This window comes from Aulonocara sp. 'chitande type north' Nkhata Bay, linkage group LG11 (genome assembly GCF_057382095.1).
Source record: "Aulonocara sp. 'chitande type north' Nkhata Bay isolate Kocher_YH1m ecotype deep benthic linkage group LG11, A_spYH_male_GT1.1, whole genome shotgun sequence".
In the NCBI taxonomy this organism is placed as follows: domain Eukaryota; kingdom Metazoa; phylum Chordata; class Actinopteri; order Cichliformes; family Cichlidae; genus Aulonocara; species Aulonocara sp. 'chitande type north' Nkhata Bay.
The window spans coordinates 18,731,429-18,753,259 of NC_141354.1; the positions used below are offsets into that span (position 1 = coordinate 18,731,429).

At 41.7% G+C, this 21,831-nt stretch overlaps 3 protein-coding genes across 3 annotated transcripts; 2 read left to right on the forward strand and 1 right to left on the reverse strand.

Annotated features, from left to right (window-relative positions):
• The first annotated feature begins 457 nt into the window (after positions 1–457).
• LOC147318783 (uncharacterized) lies at positions 458–6,883 on the forward strand. Its single transcript, XM_086310892.1, has 8 exons — positions 458–591; positions 2,653–2,865; positions 2,961–3,323; positions 4,000–4,212; positions 4,308–4,670; positions 4,777–5,145; positions 5,841–5,916; positions 6,020–6,883. Exons 1-8 carry the CDS (start codon positions 522–524, stop codon positions 6,450–6,452), a joined length of 2,100 nt encoding a protein of 699 aa, XP_086167018.1. The 5' UTR covers positions 458–521; the 3' UTR covers positions 6,453–6,883.
• Positions 6,884–9,641: 2,758 nt separating this feature from the next.
• Positions 9,642–19,766, forward strand: LOC147318784 (CUB domain-containing protein 1-like). The gene is made up of 9 exons (XM_086310894.1): positions 9,642–10,061; positions 10,514–10,729; positions 10,825–11,187; positions 11,294–11,662; positions 12,554–12,745; positions 13,562–13,921; positions 14,021–14,377; positions 16,044–16,131; positions 16,331–19,766. Exons 1-9 carry the CDS (start codon positions 9,992–9,994, stop codon positions 16,698–16,700), a joined length of 2,385 nt encoding a protein of 794 aa, XP_086167020.1. The 5' UTR covers positions 9,642–9,991; the 3' UTR covers positions 16,701–19,766.
• clec3ba (C-type lectin domain family 3, member Ba) lies at positions 18,055–19,812 on the reverse strand. Its single transcript, XM_086310895.1, has 3 exons — positions 19,422–19,812; positions 19,222–19,320; positions 18,055–19,027 (listed from the first exon to the last, which is right to left on the reverse strand). Exons 1-3 carry the CDS (start codon positions 19,516–19,518, stop codon positions 18,627–18,629), a joined length of 597 nt encoding a protein of 198 aa, XP_086167021.1. The 5' UTR covers positions 19,519–19,812; the 3' UTR covers positions 18,055–18,626.
• Positions 19,813–21,831: the final 2,019 nt, after the last annotated feature.

Here is a 21,831-nt window from a genome sequence, read left to right on the forward strand (position 1 = left end):
TAAATCTTTCCAGTTGGGAGTAACCATATTTATAGTTATCAATTTCTTATTCAGCAAATACCTCAATATATCCTTTGGGTTACTGTTTTGGACTCAACGATCTATTAAAAGATTAAAAAACTTCACAAGAAACAGAAGACAGTCACAGGTGTTAGGCGTCCTGCTCACATTAACTAAGGCTCTATAACAATGCGATCTTAAATCGTGACATCTTTATTGAAATGACGTGATTAAGGGTGAGTTGCCGTTTCAGGCAACAGTTCTCGTATATTAGCTTCTTTTTTAAAAATTCTCCATGATACTTTTCAGGATTTTATTTTTTACTGGGCTACAGGGCTGTCCTAACGCATCTGTGTCCTATACCTGCCAATATGGTCCTCCTGACCGCGCCTTTAATCTTTACCTTGCGTAAACACTCCCTCCTTGCTGGCACACTTTCACAATTAGGAGTCAACAACAACTAGCTGAGCTTCAGTTAACACCCCAGGATTGAAGGTTTCAGAGCGTCACTGTAGGGCAGCATGTCCGTATCAACAGGCGCGGCCCTTCTGTGGATTTTACTTCTTACATTCACTGTCTCCACCGTGTCAGGTAACCTGAAACTTAAATATGAACCAGTGGGAGAGATTTGGTGTGGTGGTGGATCTGTCCGTTAAATACTGACACTAATGTCACTCAGAAGCTGAAAACAGCTGAAGCAAGAAAATCCCTTTCAAGAAGCTCTCAGAGCGTGAGTGTCAGGTGATACTGAGTACGGCTGTTTTCGGTAAATCGCCACGCCATATAACGAGTCCACAGCGGAAGTGGTCAACGGGAGATCAGTGGGTATGAATCACCACTGACTGATCAGTTTTCGAGAAAATAGCGCAGCATTTCCCGGAAGATCTCTGAGACCTCTGAGTGTGGACATGAGACTTTTGTTTTTAATGGCTTCCAAAGTCTTTGTGTTTCCCTGATGAACAGCAGAAATATACAGATTCTAAAACGCAACTTAATAATGAAAAATTTTATTGTTATTGTTTTATACGCATTAAAGTATGATCCTAAATCATTGTGTTTTTATAGTTAATCTTTACTCTCACAGAGTCCGCAGCTGACAGATTAAAAACTAAAACACAGCCGGTTATGCCCCGAGTTTCTCTGGCTGGAAGCGACGTGTTTTCACTGCTTCTCTCATCTACAACATGTGTTAAGGTCGCGATTGTTTTATATATATATATGTATACAATACTGGTTTATGTTTCACAACCTTTTCACAGTAAAGAAAGGGGCTGGTGGACCTTGGATGACCTCCAGAAACTTTTATTAATATATTTAAGATGATAGCAGCACTAATGAAACTTTTTGTTGTAATTATTAGAACAGAGGACACAGAGAATACCTGTTCAATCAATCAATTTAATTTCACCTTGATCTGCTGAGAAACTGAAGCAATTTTCACATCTCCTTTATTAGGCTGTGGGGAACGAGATTTGAATGCTTAAATGTATCCAGTTTAAAGTTTCAGAGCTCCAATGTGCAGCCATCACCTTAGGTATAAACAGCAGCACTAAGAGAGCACTCCTTGATAAGAGAGTTTTATTAACCAGAATAACGAATAGCTGCCAATTATTCTCATGAAGCTGATTGAACAGGCATTCTTGGTTCATGTTAAAGAGCAGTATAAAAGAGATTACAATCAAGTCTAACAACATTTTATACACATTCTAATTAACCAAAATAATACATGGCATAATACATACAGGCATTCCTATGACAATGCAATGCACAGTTTGCACTTCTTTTAGTAGTAAGGTAGACTTAAGCTGTTCCACATGTCCTGTGGATCCCTATTCAAATTGAATTCCTGGTATTGAATTCGGTTTATCAGTTGGAAAATCTTGCACCAAAAGTCTGTTTAAACAAATATACAGAACAACCTGCTTTTTCAAAATGACATCAATTCAAAATCATGGATGTGGAATCTGTCTTCAGTGTTTATTGTGTCTTTAATAAAGGTTGTTAAAGCACTGCAGATTTCTCATATATAATACATACATAATTCGTAGTAATTATCACTGGTTCAAATTCACAGCTTAAATACAAGGTTGTTGTTATTCTTTTTTAACTCACTTTTTCTTTTACTGAAACCCCGTTGATAACTACAGGGACAACCTACTCCATACCTTGTGACAATCAGCCCCGTAATAGATTTATTTTATTCTCTCAGGTGCAGACTCGGTGCATACACAGAAATTTGGTAAGAGGTCAGCAAATAAAGTGTAGGTGTCCTGTTTTATGATCATATAATGATGACTATAGAACAATAACAATTTGCTGCAATAACAAATTACTGATCCTCATTAGGGAAATACAAATACTTTAGATGCCATCCATTCTTCCCACGTAGATCCAAATGATCTTCCAGGAATGGTGAAGCTATTTACCGAAGTACTGCAGCGATTTTCTACCTCTTGATCTCTAATCTGGAATCTAACTTGTTCCACAATACAGAGCTGCTTGGTTATAGGAGAAATCATCTGTCACTGCAGTTAGTCATATTTGTGAATTTTATCTCATCGAAATGGTAATTTCACTCTGTTATTTCCAGATATAATACAGGACCCAACATGTTTATCCCTTTGCTCACTATAACTCTCTGTTTGCTTCCAGGGGCCCAGAAGTTGACTCTCACTGCTGAACCAGGAGCCACCATAAACATCAGAAATAATAATAAAGTCAAAGGTTGCCAAGTGTGTACAAGATCATTTATTAAAAAATGCAACGCTGAATCTCTGAATTATTTAAAAGGAAGTACTGTGTCAGTGGAGCTTGAATGCTCCAGACCTCAAGATGTATTCAGTATAGAAATTGTACGGCGTATAAGTAAGTGTCTGTGTGATATCTGATTATTTTATCAGTGAGACTGAATGTCCTGAGTGGACTAACACAGCATGGGTGGATTCAATTTCTCTTTTCAGCTTGCACCACGGAGTCATGCAGTGGCCACATCATCCAGGCTGACTTCAGCTCAATTGATGCGCTGCGTTTTAACCGCACGTTTACCTGGAATCTAGAGGCCGCAGCGCCAAAAGCTTTCCAAATAGATTTCACTAACACGGGTCTTAAACTGATTCATCCATCTGAGAAATGTCCAGACAGACACACCTACACCCTCCAGGCCTTCCAGTCTACGGGCAGTGCGGCTGTGGAGCAGTACTGCAGAAGTGGCACCATCAGCAGTGCTCAGGTTTTGAAAAGCGGCAGCTTTTCTGTGGACGTCCCAGCAGAGCAGAAGCTGCAAAATGACAAGTTTGATGTGACTGTGCGGGAAAAAATCAAGTGTGAGTTTAGTTACAGTCACTTTTTTGTGTTTCTTTTAAAATGTAACAATTTTTGTTTTCATTTTAATTAAATTTTTTGTGTTTTGTGTGTGTGTGTGTGTGTGTGTGTGTGTGTGTGTGTGTGTGTGTGTGTGTGTGTGTTTTATACCTTGTGACAATCAGCCCCATAATAGATTTTTTATTCTATCAGGTGCAGACTCTGTGTATACATAGAAATTTGGTGAGAGGTCAGCTAATACAGTGTAGGTGTCCTGTTTTATGATCATATAATCAATTTTGAAAAAATGTTTGCTGGCATAAAAAAATCTAAAGAGTAAAGCTGCATGTAATAATTTGTATTCATTACTGATGCTCATCAGGGAAACACAAAGACTTTAGATTTTAGATTCCAACGAATCTTCATTGAATGGTGAAGCTATTCACTGGAGTACTGATTAGCTAGTACGCAGTGATTTTATACCTCTTGATCGCTAATCTGGATTCTAACTTGTTCCACAATACAGAGCTGCTTAGTTATAGGAGGAGACAAGCCGTAGGCTTCATCTGTCACTGCAGTTAGTTGTATTTGTGAATTTAATCTCATCTAAATGGTAATTTCACTCTGTTATTTCCAGATATAATACAGGACCCAACATGTTTATCCCTTTGCTCACTATAACTCTCTGTTTGCTTCCAGGGGCCCAGAAGTTGACTCTCACTGCTGAACCAGGAGCCACTATAAACATCAGAAATAATAATAAAGTCAAAGGTTGCCAAGTGTGTACAGGATCAATTATTAAAAAATGCAGTATTGAATCTCTGAACTCATTCAGTGGAAGTACTGTGTCAGTGGAGCTTGAATGCTCCAGACCTCAAGATGTATTCAGTATAGAAATTGTATGGCGTATAAGTAAGTGTCTGTGTGATATCTGATTATTTTATCAGTGAGACTGAAAGTCCTGAGTGGACTAACACAGCATGGGTGGATTCATTGTCTCTTTTCAGCTTGCACCACGGAGTCATGCAGTGGCCACATCATCCAGACTGACTTCAGCTCGACTGATGTGCTGCGTTTTAACCGCACGTTTACCTGGAATCTAGCGGCCGCAGCGCCAAAAGCTTTCCAAATAGATTTCACTAACACGGGTCTTAAACAGATCAATCCATCTGAGAAATGTCCAGACAGACACACCTACACCCTCCAGGCCTTCCAGTCTACAGGCAATGTGGCTGTGGGGAAGTACTGCAGAAGTGGCACCATCAGCAGTGCTCAGGTTTTGAAAAGCGGCAGCTTTTCTGTGGACGTCCCAGCAGAGCAGAAGCTGCAAAATGACAAGTTTGATGTGACTGTGCGGGAAAAAATCAAGTGTGAGTTTACATTCATTGTTTTGTGTTTCTTTCAAAATTACAGTGTCATTTAACAATTTTTGTTTTAATTTCAATTTATTTGGTGTGTTGTGTGTGTGTGTTGTAGCTCTTGCCCGAATTTCTCTGACTTTACCAAAAGGGACCTCTTCCTCAGAGCTGCTCTCGCCGGACTACCCAGAGAGCTTTCCTGATGACGACACCATGGAGTGGTACTTTCAGGTCCCAGACAAACACGGGGTTGATGTTCAGTTTCTAAACCTCACACAGCCAGATTGTGTGAAGAAGGAAGTAGCAGTGGAGTACCACCAGAAAGGCAGGGTGACATCGGTTCTGGGGCTAAATGACACACAGCCGCTCCAGAACCAGGGAGACTTTTTGCTCACGCTGAGGAACTGCGAGATGGAGAGAGCACCTGCTGATTCTCCTGGACTCACCTTCACCCTCAAGGTGTCTGCTTACCCACCCCGTTCAAAAGGTCTGAAAAAATAAAACGGCACTGACTTCAATGACAAAAAATATATATATATTGTGTCAATCCGAGATTAAGCACTCACTCATTCATAGTTTGTACTTTCATTAACAATAAATACATGAGATGTTATTCCGAGTTACTCCCGGGGAAAATATTTGCTTTTGGAAATCTAAAACTGCTTTAATCGATTTTTGCATAAAGCTCTGTCATTGCATAATGTAGAAGATGTTTGAAGTGATGACCACAGAGAGCGAAAACAAGGCCCCAAATGTTACGTTTTCTTCCACTTATGCAGTTCAGGGTACACCCTGGGGAGGTCACAACACTGTGTTTGAGCATGACTCCCCAGAGCAAACAGGTTAGGAAGGTATTTCAAACTTGCCCAACAGCTGGAGGCTCGATAGTCTGGGTAAAACCTCGTCATCACTAGGTCCAGATTTTTCCAAGACTTTGGTTTATGACAAAAAGAACTGCAGCACTGTGACCAGATCACATCAGCTTGATAACTTTAGCATTTGGTGTAAGGCACCACAGGAATATGAGGCTGTAGTGTAGCTTCACACTCGGGAGGATAAACGATAATTGAACGATTTTTCAGCTTCAGCAATTCTGTTTATTGTTGAATTCTTTTTTACAACCACTGCACAGTCGAAAATGTGATCCAAATGTTAACCAAGTTAATTGTTTCTCCTCTATAGCACCTTTAACCATCATCCTGGGTGTAGTGGCTACTCTGCTGGTCATTTCTGTCATAGTGCTAGTTGTAATGATTAGGTGAGTATTTCTATTATTTAGTGTGTTTTCAAAGGGGATGACCCATCAATAGCTGAATAAAACAGAAAATAATCCCAATCTTCTCCTTTTTCCCGCCAAACAGGAAGAACAAGAAGAAGAAGAAGGAGAAGAAGAAGAAGAAAGGCAATTATGAAGTTGCTGTCTATAATCCTAATGGCATCAACTTCTTACCAGGATACGAATCCCCAGACGTGCTGGGAACTTGTAAAGATGATGAGTCCCATGTGTACGAAGAGATTGATGACACTCTCGTCTACACACACCTGCTGAAAAGGGGTGCAGAGACTGGCAACTATGAAGAAACATATAAACCTGTTTCAGGACACAGAGACTCTCAAAAGCCACTGCTCTCATCACAGCAGGGCCCTCCACGCCCCAACAAGCCACCAAGCAAAATCCTAACCCCGGTGGACAATACAATTTACCAGAATATGATTTACCAGCCTAAGGATCAAAGTGAGGACGAACAGCTCCCGAATCTGGGGCCTCGACTGGAGCTAGAGGGCGGCAACTGAGCAGAAGACTGGACTCAGCTTTTTGATTTTTCTCTTGACTCACTTGAACTTTGGGATATTCATTCCCTGTGTGATTGCCTCACAAAGCACCTTTTCTGAGTGCAGCTTTTGCACTAAAGTGAGGCACACACAAACAACCTGTCTGCAGCTGTTACAACGTTTTGTCCCAGATTAAAGGCTCTTCGATTGCAAAAGTTGCTCTCAATCATCCCCTGTAGCTGCATCTGACATAAAACATATTTATTTCATAGTAAGGTCAAATATATTGCTTTTTTAATGTGTCACGATGGGATGAGTCCTTTGTCCTCATCGGAGACTAGTGGCATAATTCCCCTGCAATTAAACTGCATTTCAGTGTATTTTATTTTTAATTTCAGTGTAGTTATTTGACTGCAATAACTTAAAGCAGGTACACTGGAATAATGGGGTGAGAAGTCAGGTTTTTACAGAAAACAGAAATTATTTTATTTAATTTTAAGTAGTGCACAAGTAATTTTATAAAGTTCATGACTTATTTATTAGTATTACAGAATATCAGGTATTTTAAAGGAAAGGGGAGAAATTAAGTACATTTAAGTAGTGCATAAAAATCCAAAAGTCTTTTTTTTCCTTTTTGGCCTGTCCCGTTTGGCTCTTTTGCATCAGAATTATTGTCTAAAGGCAAAGAAAGATGCCCAACAGATTTACTTTACCAAATTGATCATCCCAGCCTTGCCATAATGGTCCATTTGATTCACCCTTTATTGTTTATTTTATTTTCACTTGCTGAATACGGGACAGACTTGACTGGGGGAAAGAAGGGGAGAAAGAAAGAGTGAAAGAGAAACAGCTGAGAAGAGGGACGGGGGAGAAGGGCAAAAAACAAAAACCAACAGAACGGGCAGGAAAAAAAAAGAAAAAAATGCATCTATCAATCACCTGGATCACCTGCTGAGAAAGAAAAAAGAAAACAAGCAGAAGAGAACAAGAGTAATAGAATAAACAACATCACAATGATATATGGGAATATGACAGTAAATACTAAATGTTAAACATTATTGTGCAGCACATAAGATCAACAGAACACAGTGTGCTTTGAGGTAGGAGCCAAAAAGGGTGTAGTTTGTGGGTGTGATCACCCGTGTGTACACCTGTGAGCATGGACGCGCTTGGGCTCACTCAGCAGCCGCGGAGCAGAAGCCAGGGGGGGTTGCAGTGACGCGCCCGTGAGCTCCGCCGGCAGCCAGCTGCGCCTGAGTGACCGAGCCCCAGGCCGAGAGGCCGGGGGCACCCCACCTCCGAAATGGCCGGAGCGAGCCCCAGGCTCCAGGCCCCGATAAGCGGCCGCCAAGGAGTGAGCCGGTGTGTACCTGGACGCCCATCCCCAGACACAAAGAACCACCAACGCACCGATGTCTGAGGGAGTCCGCCACTGGCAGGGGAAGTGGTGGTGGGGGAAGATAGGCCTCCAAACCTTGGAGGGCCTGAGATGTCCCCAGAGAGGTGGCGCCTGACACCCAACCTGACATATAGACACAGACATACAGGCACACACAGACACAAACATCCATTCCCACCCTCATGCTCTCATATGCACTTACTCCACACTCAACCAACGTGGAGACAGACATAAAGAGACGCTGTACACACGATCACACTCCCCAAGCGTACTCTACAAACCGGGTCTAGGTACCCTTGACCCTGGAGGGGGGAACTGCACCCAGACCCAGGTGGTGTTACCCTTTTCCCTGCGGTGGGGAGAGGCAGACCGCCCCGACTCCGCAGCAGCAGGGAGGCCCCACACCCCAGACCGCAGTCGGACGGCCAACTCCTCCTCCTAGCCCCCCCGCTCCAGCAGGCCGCAGAGAATGGGGGTGAGAGAAGACTCCAAACCTCTCCTCTGAATAGGACAGAACACCAAAGCTTTCTCCTTCCAGAGCAACATCCAGCAGACAACAAGTGCAGATAAAAGTTTTCAGTGGTCTTAAACAAACTTGTTTCTCTTTCCTGTGCCAATTTCAATACGATCCGCCCTCTTTTTTCTTTTCTTTTCTTTCTTTTTTTTTTTTTTTGGTTAAGTAAATATTACAGCTTCAAGCTTCCCATCCAAGAAGCTACTCTAAGCGAGCGGTGAGTAACGGGCAGAACAATTACATTCTTTTCCACTAGAGGGCAGTACAACTCCTTGCTCCAATTAAATGGGTTGCCAGAAGAAGACAAAGAAGAAATTACTCCAAATGAGACCACGCAGCACGTGATCTGCTGGCCGGACTGACCAGTTTATCGTGAGGACAAAAATGAATTTTTCTTTAACTTAGTTTGTCACAGAAGGACGTTTGTAATCCAGAGGGGAAAATTATTATGATTAATGTTCCCAATTACTTCATCTTAATAAATAAATACAACACAACCTGCGTTTGCCTCTTTGATCCATTTCTTTGTTCATACTCAAATACCGTGAACTGGCTTTTGAGTATGCACAAAGAAATGAACACATCAAGCTGCTTGTGCCTTTATATGTTCTGCCAGTTCTTTCTCTATATGGTCGTCAAAGACTGGACAGGCAAGTGCAGTTCCTTTATATCCTTTAATGGCCTTGTTTCTTTTCCATCTATCTTTTTCTTCTCCATAGATCGTTTTAATGTCATCCTGCATATGTGCATCTTCTTCGCCACCCGAATGGACTTCCCCTTCTCCACCTTGCTCACTATAGTTCACAGCTCTGTTTACGTCCTCTAACGGAGTGGAAGCTCTGCCTGTCCTCCACATTATAACTCTGTGGCATAACTACAGGCGTATAGACTCATAGTGTGGCTTACAAAAGGACTAACACATTTGTGAAATGTTTTCAAACTTGTTTAAAACAGACAAAATAATCAAAATACCTTGATCACAGAAATTTTACCTGGAAAGGCAAAAATCACTTGAACTTAAATGTGCTTAATTCTCATGCAACGAGGCGCTTCTTTGCAGGATGAGAAAAATGTCGGACTCTCCATAAATGTGCGGTCACATGATCAATTTCTTCCCTAGAAACAGGGTGTGGCACAACTCCCTCGATCTGTTCTGCTATTTTACACTCGATCATAAAGATTTTCACATGAAACAGAAGACAAGCACAGTTGTTACTAATCGCATTTCTTAAGTCTAAAAGCAGTGCAGGCTAAATCTAGATTTTATTGTCATGAGAGGACTGAGCCTGTTTTATCGTTTCCGGTAATATCATATATCAAACTCTGCATATTTTCCAGAAATTTCACTTTATTTTAGCACTTTTGTTCTACATCACGTGTCGTAACGCGTCAGCACGCCTACCTGCCAAGATGGCGATTCTAGCCACGCCTTTAAACATCACCTGGCCTCAACACTCCCTCCTTGCTGGCACACGTTCACATAGGGAGTGGACTCGTTGTGTCAACAGCTGCTCCGTGAGCTTGATGTAACGCAGAGGAAAATGTGGCGTCCCAGCTCCAGACAAGAAGCGATGAAATGTGTCCGCTGATTTTAATTTTGTTTTTTCTCTCAGGATTGAAAGTTTCAGAGCTTCACTGTAGGGCAGCATGTCCGTATCAACAGGCGCGGCCCTTCTGTGGATTTTACTTCTTACGTTCATCGTGTCCACCGTGTCAGGTAATCCGAACCTTAAATATGAACCAGGGGGAGAGATTTAGTGTGAAATATTGGTGGGTTGGTGGATCTGTCCGTTAAATATTGACACTGTCTTCACTCAGAAGCTGAAAACAGCTGAAGCAAGAAAATCCCTTTCAAGAAGCTCCCAGAGTGTGTCATTTGATATGGGCTGTGCCGGTTTTGCCCCTGTGTAAATTTGAATAACAAACATTTCAGTGTAAACTAGGTTATGGCCGACCCAGAGCCCTGACTGAAGCACCATATTATGTGCTGAGCTTGCTCAGGTTTACTCAGTACAGACCTGCTTAGTCACAGGAACACTTAAGACAAGCTTCATCCATCACAGCAGTCAGTTTTATTTGTGAATGGAATTTCACTGTGTTATTTCCAGATATGACACAGGTCACACATGTTTATCCCTTTGCTCACTATAACTCTCTGTTTGCTTCCAGGGGCCCAGAAGTTGACTCTCACTGCTGAACCAGGAGCCACTATAAACATCAGAAATAATAATAAAGTCAAAGGTTGCCAAGTGTGTACAGGATCAGGGAACACACAACGTTGCAGTATTGAATCTCTGAACTCATTCAGTGGAAGTACTGTGTCAGTGGAGCTTGAATGCTCCAGACCTCAAGATGTATTCAGTATAGAAATTGTACGGCGTATAAGTAAGTGTCTGTGTGATATCTGATTATTTTATCAGTGAGACTGAATGTCCTTAGTGGACTAACGCAGTATGAGTGGATTCATTTTCTCTTTTCAGATTGCACCACGAAGTCATGCAGTGGCCACATCATCCAGACTGACTTCAGCTCGACTGATGTGCTGCGTTTTAACCGCACGTTTACCTGGAATCTAGCAGCCGCAGCGCCAAAAGCTTTCCAAATAGATTTCACTAACACGGGTCTTAAACAGATCAATCCATCTGAGAAATGTCCAGACAGACACACCTACACCCTCCAGGCCTTCCAGTCTACAGGCAATGTGGCTGTGGGGAAGTACTGCAGAAGTGGCACCATCAGCAGTGCTCAGGTTTTGAAAAGCGGCAGCTTTTCTGTGGACGTCCCAGCAGAGCAGAAGCTGCAAAATGACAAGTTTGATGTGACTGTGCGGGAAAAAATCAAGTGTGAGTTTACATTCATTGTTTTGTGTTTCTTTCAAAATTACAGTGTCATTTAACAATTTTTGTTTTAATTTCAATTTATTTGGTGTGTTGTGTGTGTGTGTTGTAGCTCTTGCCCGAATTTCTCTGACTTTACCAAAAGGGACCTCTTCCTCAGAGCTGCTCTCGCCGGACTACCCAGAGAGCTTTCCTGATGATGACATCATGGAGTGGTACTTTCAGGTCCCACACAAACACAGGGTTGATCTTCAGTTTCTAAACCTCACACAGCCAGATTGTGTGAAGAAGGAAGTAGCAGTGGAGTACCACCAGAAAGGCAGGGTGACATCGGTTCTGGGGCTAAATGACACACAGCCGCTCCAGAACCAGGGAGACTTTTTGCTCACGCTGAGGAACTGCGAGATGGAGAGAGCACCTGCTGATTCTCCTGGACTCACCTTCACCCTCAAGGTGTCTGCTTCCAGCCCAGCTTCAACAGGTCTGTATCATATAAGCACTTTGTGGAGCATTTGGTAACAAAAGTGTGAGTTGGTAGAGACCAAAAATGGAGCTGAAAGAAGATTGCGTATTGGACTTGTAATTAATCAAAAGGCCCTAACAAGACTACAAGTGAATACTGAGGATGTCTTCATGTTTTGAAGGTGTTATTATGTGCAGTGACATGTCTATATGTCAAACTTTTTCTATGTTAGAGCAGCACAACTGTGTAAATACATACCAGACTTTACAGGTGTGTAGCTGATGAGTGCAGTCTGACCCACAAGTAAGCAACAAGCACCAGAAGCATGTTAGTCACAGGGGTTAAAAGCTCCATCACATTATGTCTTTAGCTATAGTATTATTAAAGAGGGTGAGCTCAGATAGTCTGGTCTGTGGTTTCTCCCACTGTAAGGTGTTGGGTGATGCTGATGCTTCGTCTGACTCCAAGTGTTTCAAACACGTAGTTACTAAGTGTAGCTCCATTTCCAAAACCGATTAATAATGTGTGGGTCCCACATGGCTAAATTTAGTACTGCAGTTTCTTTTGTACAGTGGTTTTGCTGTTGGGGAGATGTGTGCTGCCTGCTCTGCATGTGGCAGCATGTACTTGTATAAATAGTTTCTTTCTTTTTTCTTTTTCTATCGTCTTAAAGGTTACAACAAAGGTGCAGTTTGATTAGTCAGTGGTATGACAATGTTCCCTTTCTTGTAATATTTGTGAATAGGAGGGACTTGGAAAGTGTGTGTTATGGCCTGTTTCTGAGCCCAGGCAAACTCTTAAATTGCCTAATCTCTTAGTCATGTATGACAGCACTGATAAATTTCCAGGAAAGTTTGAGGAATCACATTTGTTGTACGTGCTTTGTTTTGTTGCCCCCAACCCTTCCAGTGCCATGTAGAGTAGATCTCAGCAAAACTGAGGGCCTTTCTCTCAACATTTCCACGGTGACATCGACCCCTGACTGCGTGATGAAAATAAACTCGGCGAAAAAAGACAACATCACAGTCACATCAAGTGCTGATCTGTCTTTTGAGGACTGCTTTCCTGGCAACATGGAAGTCAGAGCCACGCAAGTCATAGGTAACTCAAGATTTACTTAAACTCTCGTTTCATCAGCTGTTTAAGCCTCACTGTGTAAAATCCACAGATGTATCATCAATAATTCATTATAATACTTTTGTCATTTAATCTAAATCATCTTAGATTTGGCTAAAAATTATATGGTCCAAAATTTGAACATATATTTAAAATGATTGCTGTGAATTTTTTACATAATATATTAAATAATTTTAAAAATATAATTTTTGAGAAATAGTCTGACTTCCACCGTGTTTCTCATTTTAAAATCGGAGGCAATATTTGAATATCTCAAAAGAAATTTTTACTGGTTTTTCTTATCATAATTCTGGAAAGTGAATGGTGGGATCTTTTTAAAAAAATAAATAAATATAAAGTATTTCTTATACCAAGGCGAAGTTCATTATTTACTTTTAATCCATATAATTTTCAGGCAAATCAGAGTTGGTTCAGCTGAAAATATTCAAAATTTTGATTTTAAGACGGAATAATAATAATAATACTAATGAAGGCGTTTAAAATGCATTGTAATATAGTGTAATTTAAGGATAAATATTCACTGCTGTTTTAGATTTGTTACTAAGTTATATTTTATTATATTTTATTTTTCAGTTTATATACACGCCTCCTAATTTGGGTGCTCAAAGGAGATGTTACAGCTGTTGGCAAATACATTAGTACTCACATGTGCTTACAGGTTCATTAAAGTTAGTTCAGACCATGTGTTTAAAAACATCTGTACTACCTTCTACTAAAAGTGCTTCTCATTGTACTGTAAAGAACTTTATCAGTTTCATTTGAGAACCTCTTTCCGTTCAGATTGTAGTTCTGGTAAATGTCCTGATCCAGTCAGTCTGTCGGTGCCTCTGCTGCCATCATGCCTCCCTGCACCTCTGAGCCGTGTGACGTGGATACTGCGTCCCGGTCAGCACGGCACGGTAAAGCTGATTTCTCCCACCGGGCCCCTTAAGCAGTCCCTACCTGGACAGCTATGTGATGACAGCGTCACTATTAACGTGGCAGAAGAGAATGGAGCAACTATTGGGACCTTCTGCCCCAACGGAGCCATACAGACCGTCCACATTCACACAAGTGTGTCTGTCACATGGTGGTCCAGCATGAATGCTAAAGCACCAAGATCGGCTGTGTTGAATGCCAGTTTTGAAAAAGAGATTACAGGTAAAAACAAGCACACTTGAAGGGGATAAGCTGAATAAAATAAGAACATTAAATAACCATTAATATTTCACATTGTTTTCTTTTTGCAATAACCTTCAGAAAGATACATATTCACCGTTTCTCCAAAGAAAGACACCCCAGAACTTGTGGCTACTCCAGCTTGGCCAGCGGGAATGAAGGCCTACTCCACCGTCTCCTGGATTGTCTCAGTTCCTCCGAAGATGGAGGCGCAGCTGATTTTTACCAAGCTCAGCCAGCCCAAGTGCATCAACCGCCACACCAACATCCGGGTGCAAAGAATGGGCAGCCCCAAGGAGGACTACAGCCACAGGGAGGATGAGGTGGCCAATAGCGAGCTCACGGTCTCTGAGAGCTTCTACCTCAACATGTCCAACTGTTTGCCTGAAAGAGGAAACTTCAGCGTAATTACCAAGATCTCCCTGCAGAAGAGCAATGGTAAGAGGAAACTTTACAGTTACTTAATCTATATCATAATTTTCTGATTTTTAAAAAATAGATATATAATTCTCAAGAATATTTCAATGAATTTCCATGAAAATTTGTCCAGACACTCAAGGTCCTCTGGCTTTTGAAGACAAATGTGACAAACTTTAATTTTCAGCATGCATCAGCTTGTTTCTGTTGCCTTGATAAGGATGTTAGCCAGCTGAACATTTCGGTCAATACACTGTTGTGCATATGTAGATGAAAGATGCATCCTGGCGAGCATCATCAGTGATCTTTCCTAGATTCCTTGGGTGATTCGGATTGGCGACCCAGCCAGGGATTGATCAGGTCCTGACATTAAGCCTCAGATTTCCCCACTTAATCCACCTGGAGGCTCCATCAGCTGCTTCTTTTGCAGTCCTGATAGCTGTGTTTCTGTGTGGTCTCTTCACACCTGGCAGGGTGAGGACTCTGCAGCCTACTTCAACAGGAAGATGACCTTTTTCTGGCAGTCCTCCCGAAACAAGTCCTTAAAACTTGGCCAGCTTGCTTTCAAAAGCCTCCTCCATGTGATCCTACCAGTGCACAGTCAGTTCAGTCAGGGCAGGTTGTTTTAACGGCTCTGAAAGAATGACAGTATGTGTCATCGGTGATGTGTCACAGAAACATGACTTGCTTGCCCAGACTGAGCACTGGTTCCCAGTTGTGTGAAGTGAAGACTTTGCTCTGTTCTGTGCTTTTGGTTTCTCATTAAGAAATGAGATTCATACACAGACTTGCCGTACAGCTGGAGGTGTGATGGGCTGGTAAAATGTCATACGCAGCTTGTTGAGGAATTTAATTTGTTGGTGCTCTGCTCACCAGATGTATTTACATAAAGTATCATCACTGACTGATTGGCATTAGTATTTCGCCTAAAGAACTGCTGCAGCTGTAGCATACAGGAGTATGAAGCTGTAGTATGGCTTCAAAGTTGGGAGCGTGGAGGTCATGGATACTGAAACTGTTTTCTTTTTTTAACCTTAGTGCAAAGTTTTATTCTGCTTTGCTGATTTTTAATCAATGTTCTGTTTGGGGGAAAAGTTACTTACGCAGTTACTTTCCTTCTTTCTCTCTTGTGCAAGAACAAAGCTCCAGTACCAGGATTGTATTTATCTATATTTTTATTAATTCTTCAGCTTCAGGAGGCAGCAGCCTAAGCAAGGACACCCAGAACCTCCCTCTTCCCAACTACCCCCTCCAGCTTATCTGGAGGAATACTGCTGCATTTCCAGGCTAGCTGAGAGATGTAATCTCCCAAGCATGTCCTGGGTGTGTCCTAGGGCATCATTCCGGTGGGAAATTCCGGAAACACTTCAGCCAAGAGGTTCCCAGAAGCCATCCTAGTCAGATTCCCGAACCACCTACCTCTCTCTAAGGGAGAGACCTCCCACCCTTCAGAGAAAACTCATTTCTTTTAATCACTGCCCAGAGTTTGTGACCATAGGTGAGGGTTGGATGGTAGATCAACCGGTAAATCGAGAGCCTTGCTGTCATACTCAGCTCTCATTACCACAACGGATTGATGCAGTGTCTGCATCACTGCAGGAGCGTCCACCATCCGTCTGTCAATGTCAGGGAAAAATGTGATAGAAAAAGCTGACTATGGTGTTTGTTGCCATTTTTTTCTTTCTAGGCCTTTTACTAATCAACATCCTGAGTGTGGTGGCTGCTCTGCTGGTCATTTTTGTAATGGTGCTGGTTGTGGTCTGTGTGGTGATTAGGTGAGTATTACTCTTTTATCCTTTGTTCTTTGAGTTTTATTATTTTTCTTTACAGTTAACATGGGTATTTTCACATTGTTTACTTATCTGCTCTCCTCAACCTGCTAGAAATTTTTGTCCTTCATCGAAAATCATAGCGAGCATAATTTATCAGTAAATTTAATTTAAAAAAGCTCCGATCTTCTTTTCTGCCAAATAGGAAGAAGAAGAAGAAGAAGCAGCTCAATCACGAAGTCTCTGTCTATAATCCAAATGGCATCAACTTCCTGCCAGGATACAACGGACCCCCGAAAACACACGAAGACGATGACGCTCACGTGTACACCTCCATCGACGACACACTCGTCTACACACACCTGCTGAAAAAGGGTGCAGATATTGGCATCTATGGAGAAACATACCAACATTTCACGGGACACACAGACTCTCAAAAGCCACTGCTCTCGTCACAGAAGGGTCCTCCACTTCCCAACAGGTCTCCGAGCCAAGACCAAACCCTGATGGACCAAAGTGAGGACGAACAGTCTTCAAATCTGGGGCCTCGACTGGAGCCAGAGGGCGGCAACTGAGCAGAAGATTGGACTCGACTTTTTGATTTTTCTCTTGACCCACTTGAACTTTGGGATATTTATTCCCCGTGTGTTTGCTCGCTGTTCAGACCCCCAAAAGACACTTTTTTTGTGTTGAGTGCAGCTTTTGCACTAAAGTGAGGCACACACAAACAGCTTCCAAACCTGTCTGCAGCTGTTACAGCGTTTTGTCTCAGGTTAAGGTTCTTCTTTTTCAAAAGCAGCACTTAATCATTCCTTCTACACAGGTTTTTAGTTTTTATAAAGAGGTCTTCTGTTGCTTTCAGGAAATGAAGTTTTCCATTTGTGATATTTTGTAAATACATTATATCGTTATCAGAACACAACGGTCTGGACTGCAGCAGCCGTATGTTGCAGCAGCATGTCCTTCTGTTGTTCATTGTTGCTTTTTGTTTTCTAGCTGTAGTGTCATTACACCATAAATGAGCCTTACATATAGGTCAGGCTCCCTTTAGAAATTAGTAAGGATCTTATAGTTGTTTTCAGTCATTTGTGTTACTGGGACGGTGCCAAACTGAAACCGAGCATTTGAGAAGCTCGAGCCTAAAGTGCTACTAGTTCATACTGAGACTGTATATCATGATCAGCACTGATCAGTAGTTAAAAAAACCTGTTTCACCATTTGTTATGAGGACAGACACAGCTTTGTTTGGATTACAATGAGGAAAAATATACATTTATTTGCATTATATCAGCAGCTGCATCTGCCATAAAATGTATTTATTTAGTAGTGAGCTGTAATATGTTGCAGTTTAAATGTCCCTTATTCTAGCATGAGCCTAAAGATGAAAGAGAAAAGTTTTCTTTCAAGGCATGCATCTGTCCTCTTTGAGGAAAAGTGCTTCAGAAGGACTTTGGTCTTGAAAATTCCTCTTCCCCACGTAGTGTGGCCATAAATGTTTTACAGTCTCAGTGGCTCACAGTGAGTAAAGAAACTTTAGAGGAGCCTTTAAAATCCGGAAGTTTGGAAGTGTTCAGACTTGTTGATCTGTCGCCTTCATTTGGGTGAGTAAAGTACTTTGAATGCAAACACAAAATGTAGTGTGTGTGTGTGTGTGTGTGTGTGTGTGTGTGTGTGTGTGTTACGTGACTGTACTCATCATACTCTCATCATTCTCTCTTAGTGAATAGGCTGGATTTAGTTCCAGTATAAATTGGACAGGCGGGAGTCTTACGTTCATACTGAATCAGTTGCACAATACAATGAATCAGTCAACTTGGCACACCTATTTAAAAACCAAAACTAAACGAGAAACTACCCTATGCTCATGCTTTGTTTTTGTTTAGTTTATTCATGGAGGAAATGAATGTATGATGTGACCGTGAAAATGACAACAATCATAACCCAGGTTTTATTTATTACCTTTGGTTGTAATAGATTTGTTACAAAAGCTTTTTTCTGTATGAGGAGTAGTACATTCACATTATATCTGCTGCTGTTTGTTTGTTTGTTTGTTTGTTTTTTTTACATCGGAGAGAAGAATAAAATGGTAAACATGTTCATTAATATCCTGTAATAAAACATGAGAAGCATAACTTAACATTTAGAAATAAAGAAGGTGGCACAGAAAAGGCACTTTGTAAAAAGAACTTAGTAACTCAGTAAGAAAAGATTTTGTTATGTTAACTGGCATCTAATAAGAGAAAAATAAAGACAAACCCTCCAGTGTTTACCTCAATGAATATTTAAAGCATTGTTTATGGAGTGTATGTACAAGTGGGTGTAGCTTATACAAAGAGCACCAAGTGAAATCTCTGTTCTGGACTGACATCTGGAAGGCTTGGCCGAGAAAATGCAGGCTGATTAAAGATGCAGCGCATTATTTTTCAGCGCATTTCATAATGTTGCACTTCATGCTTACAAAGCAATGTCAGAGACTGAAAAACGGAGCAACAGATGGTCTCTCAGACGATGTTGAACTCGCACACAGACGCCTTCTCAGCCCTGCAGTTCTCATCGAACCACTTCCCGTTGGCCGTGATGGAGAGGATGGCGCAGTTCTGGCTGGATCCCCCATCTGGCTGCTGGGTGATTTCAGTCTCCCAGTTTTTGAAGCGCACATTAGAGCCTGATTGGTCAACCCAGTGGCCATCGGTAACCATGTCATTAATGCCCAGCCAGATGTGCTCATCGGGGCCGATGCTCTGGCGTACGTAGCTGTAGAGATGGTCGTTTTCGTCTCCTGTTAGAGGAGTGCTTAGGCTGCCTCCTTTGGCGATGCAGTCTTCACTGGCGGCATGGAAGGATTGTTTCACCAGATTGGCCAGAAAACACTTTCTGTGGATCTTTGTGCCCTTTAGACAAACTGATAGAGAGGGAATTATGAGGAAGTGGTTCAAAAGCCCTGGATCTGTTTCAGCTCTCCATCTCTAGAAAGCTGTTTAACTAGAAAAGGACATGCAGCCTGCAAACTGAAGCAAATACTTGAGTGGATTGTGCAACTTTGGGGCATTCTTTACAAAAAATCTAACTGCATGGTGTTTGTGAAGAAGTCTACACCTGTTTGTAAAGCTTGCTGCTCTTTCAGCACGGTCAGATCCCGAGTAATGTCATCAATTTGCCTCTGCAGATTCTCGATTGTAGAGTTGATGGCAGATTCTGCACAAAATTACCGAAACAAAAAAACAAGGTGAACTCTAACAATACTGTCCTGTAGAAGCCACTGATTTTATATTCAGCTGGTGAATATGAAGTCCTACCTTTTTTGCCATTTCTTTTCTTCGAGTTCTGCTGGGGTGAGCAGTGTGCCAACAAGAGAAGGCAGAGCACCATCCAAAGTCCTCTAGCATCCATCATACCTGGAAAAAATACCTTAAATCCAATGCAGGGAGCCTGTTTTGGTGCAGCACAGCTTCTGAGCGCTGGCCAGACTGTGGCGTTTTACACACTCGGGCTGGAGGCACAGAGCGGAGTGAGGAAATCTTATCTGAGAGAGAACAAATGTTTTACAGATGTTTGACAGAGGTTTGTGTTGCTTTTGAAAGGCTGAGGCGAGATGGATGGGGAGCAGCTTTTTGTATTTAACAGTGTTCAGACAAGCATGGCTGGTTTTTCCATATGTTTGTAAGACACCAATAAATTACAGATATCCTTTTGTCTTTTTGAGTGTGCAGTCATTTATTACATTAATAGAATTTAACAGGATCGGCATGTTGATGAAGCTATTTTGTCAATTACCTGCATCGGTTTTTGTTTAACGGCAACAACTATTAAAATGACGAACACATGAAAAGGCTTTTATCTTAGTTTTTTGAACTGTCGATCTAATCTCTTGTTTTCCTGTCACAGAGCCAGCTGTATTTCTTTTAAGGGCCAAAGGTTGGATTTTTTTTTTTTTGGGGGGGGTCCACAGCTTACATCTGGATCGCCTAAATGAGCTGGAGGGTGTGTAGCTGACATGTGGCAGAGACTTGTGTAATAAGTAATTTCACTATTGTGAAATTGACTTTAAAATGTTTCTGGAAGCCCATAGAGTTTTACTGACCATCAGCCAGCAATGAAAGGGAAGACTGGCCAAGACTCCAACCAATCACTATCCACAGAGCCACATTTCACAGAGCCTGGCAAACGCAAGCAAACAGAATTATCATTCTCACGTGTACAGTCCTTAAAAATAATGAAAATGCAAACTCGGATGAACAGCAACACATGACATATTACACCAGAGGCAGTGTGGAAAAATCCCACGATTTAACCACCTCTGGCAACGCTAACTTGAAGTAATTGTACTCTGTATGACTTAATCAGACTCTCAAGTTGTGGAGGATTTTTTGTCCATTCTTCTTTACAGTGTTGCTTCAGTTCATTCAGGTTTACAAGCTCATTATTCAGGCTGAGGTCTGGAATTGGCTGGACCACTGCAACATGCTGATTCATTTCTCGTTCAGATAATCTGTTGTAGATTTGCTGATGTGCTGCGATCATTGTCCTGTTGTATGACTGTTCTATCCAAGCTTTAGGTGTCAGACACACAGCTTAAGCTCATATTTGACAAGTTCTTTGGCATACCGACAAATTCATGGTTGACTCAATGACTGGAAGGTGCCCAGGTCCTGTAGCCACAAAACAAACCTAAATCCCCCGTTGTTGAAAATGGCAGCACATATGCTGGAGAGGCAACAAGTAGTCCTCCCCCAAAAAGGGAACAGTTTGCAGGCAGTGGAGAGAGAAATGCAGCCCATTCCTCCCTCCGTATCCCGGCTGACTGATTTTTCTCTACAGTTGCAGTTTGTTTGTTCTCCTCCAGCCAATTCAAGCTGCACAGCTGCAGCTTCTCCAGGATGGCATCAATTCAGTAGCAGGATGGGTATGTGTTCATTTGTGTGAGGTGGAACAGGATGAGCACTGCAGGTTATTTATGTGCATATTTTTGACAAAATTGTCAGACACAGACCCCTTAAGCATAGCAAGATATTAAATAAAGGGGATATGGGTGTTTAGGCCATCTATCTATAGTATTTTGTACATTTTACTTGCATTTTGTATTTTTGTTGCAAACCACTGACTGAAAATCAAGGCGCATATATTTCTCGGTGATGCTGTTTGAGGTAGAAGTGCTGGTGCTTATTGTCACTATAGTGAGCATTCCCAAAAAGTTGATCCTGTCCTTATGAACGTAGCGTTTCAGTGGGATTTCCTTACCTGGATAATTGAGCATGCATCAAGATATAGCGAGCATTGTTTGAAATTAAGAAACGACACGATGCGATTTTATCAATATCATCAATATTTTATCAAGAAAATATTTACAAAATAAATAAACATGGAAGCGGGTTCTGTGGTTTAGTAACATGACATTCAATGAAAATAAGTCATTTATAATGTACAAAAGTTCAGCCAAAGGCAAAGGCAGCTTGTATAAAGTAATACATAGAGAACAGCAATGCCCATTGGTAGTGTACGCCGCCCCATGCACAGAGGCAAGAGTACAGACAGTGCGTGGGTCACAATTCACTCAAATGCATAGTTAGTAAGTTAATCAGTAAATATCAGTCCAGACTAAATCACCTCAGCCATCAATACAGTACGTCATCTTCTATGAAATTATAACAATCATGTTTGCAGTGTGCTAAGATGAAAGCAGATGGCTCCCCTCTGTCTGCGGCTACA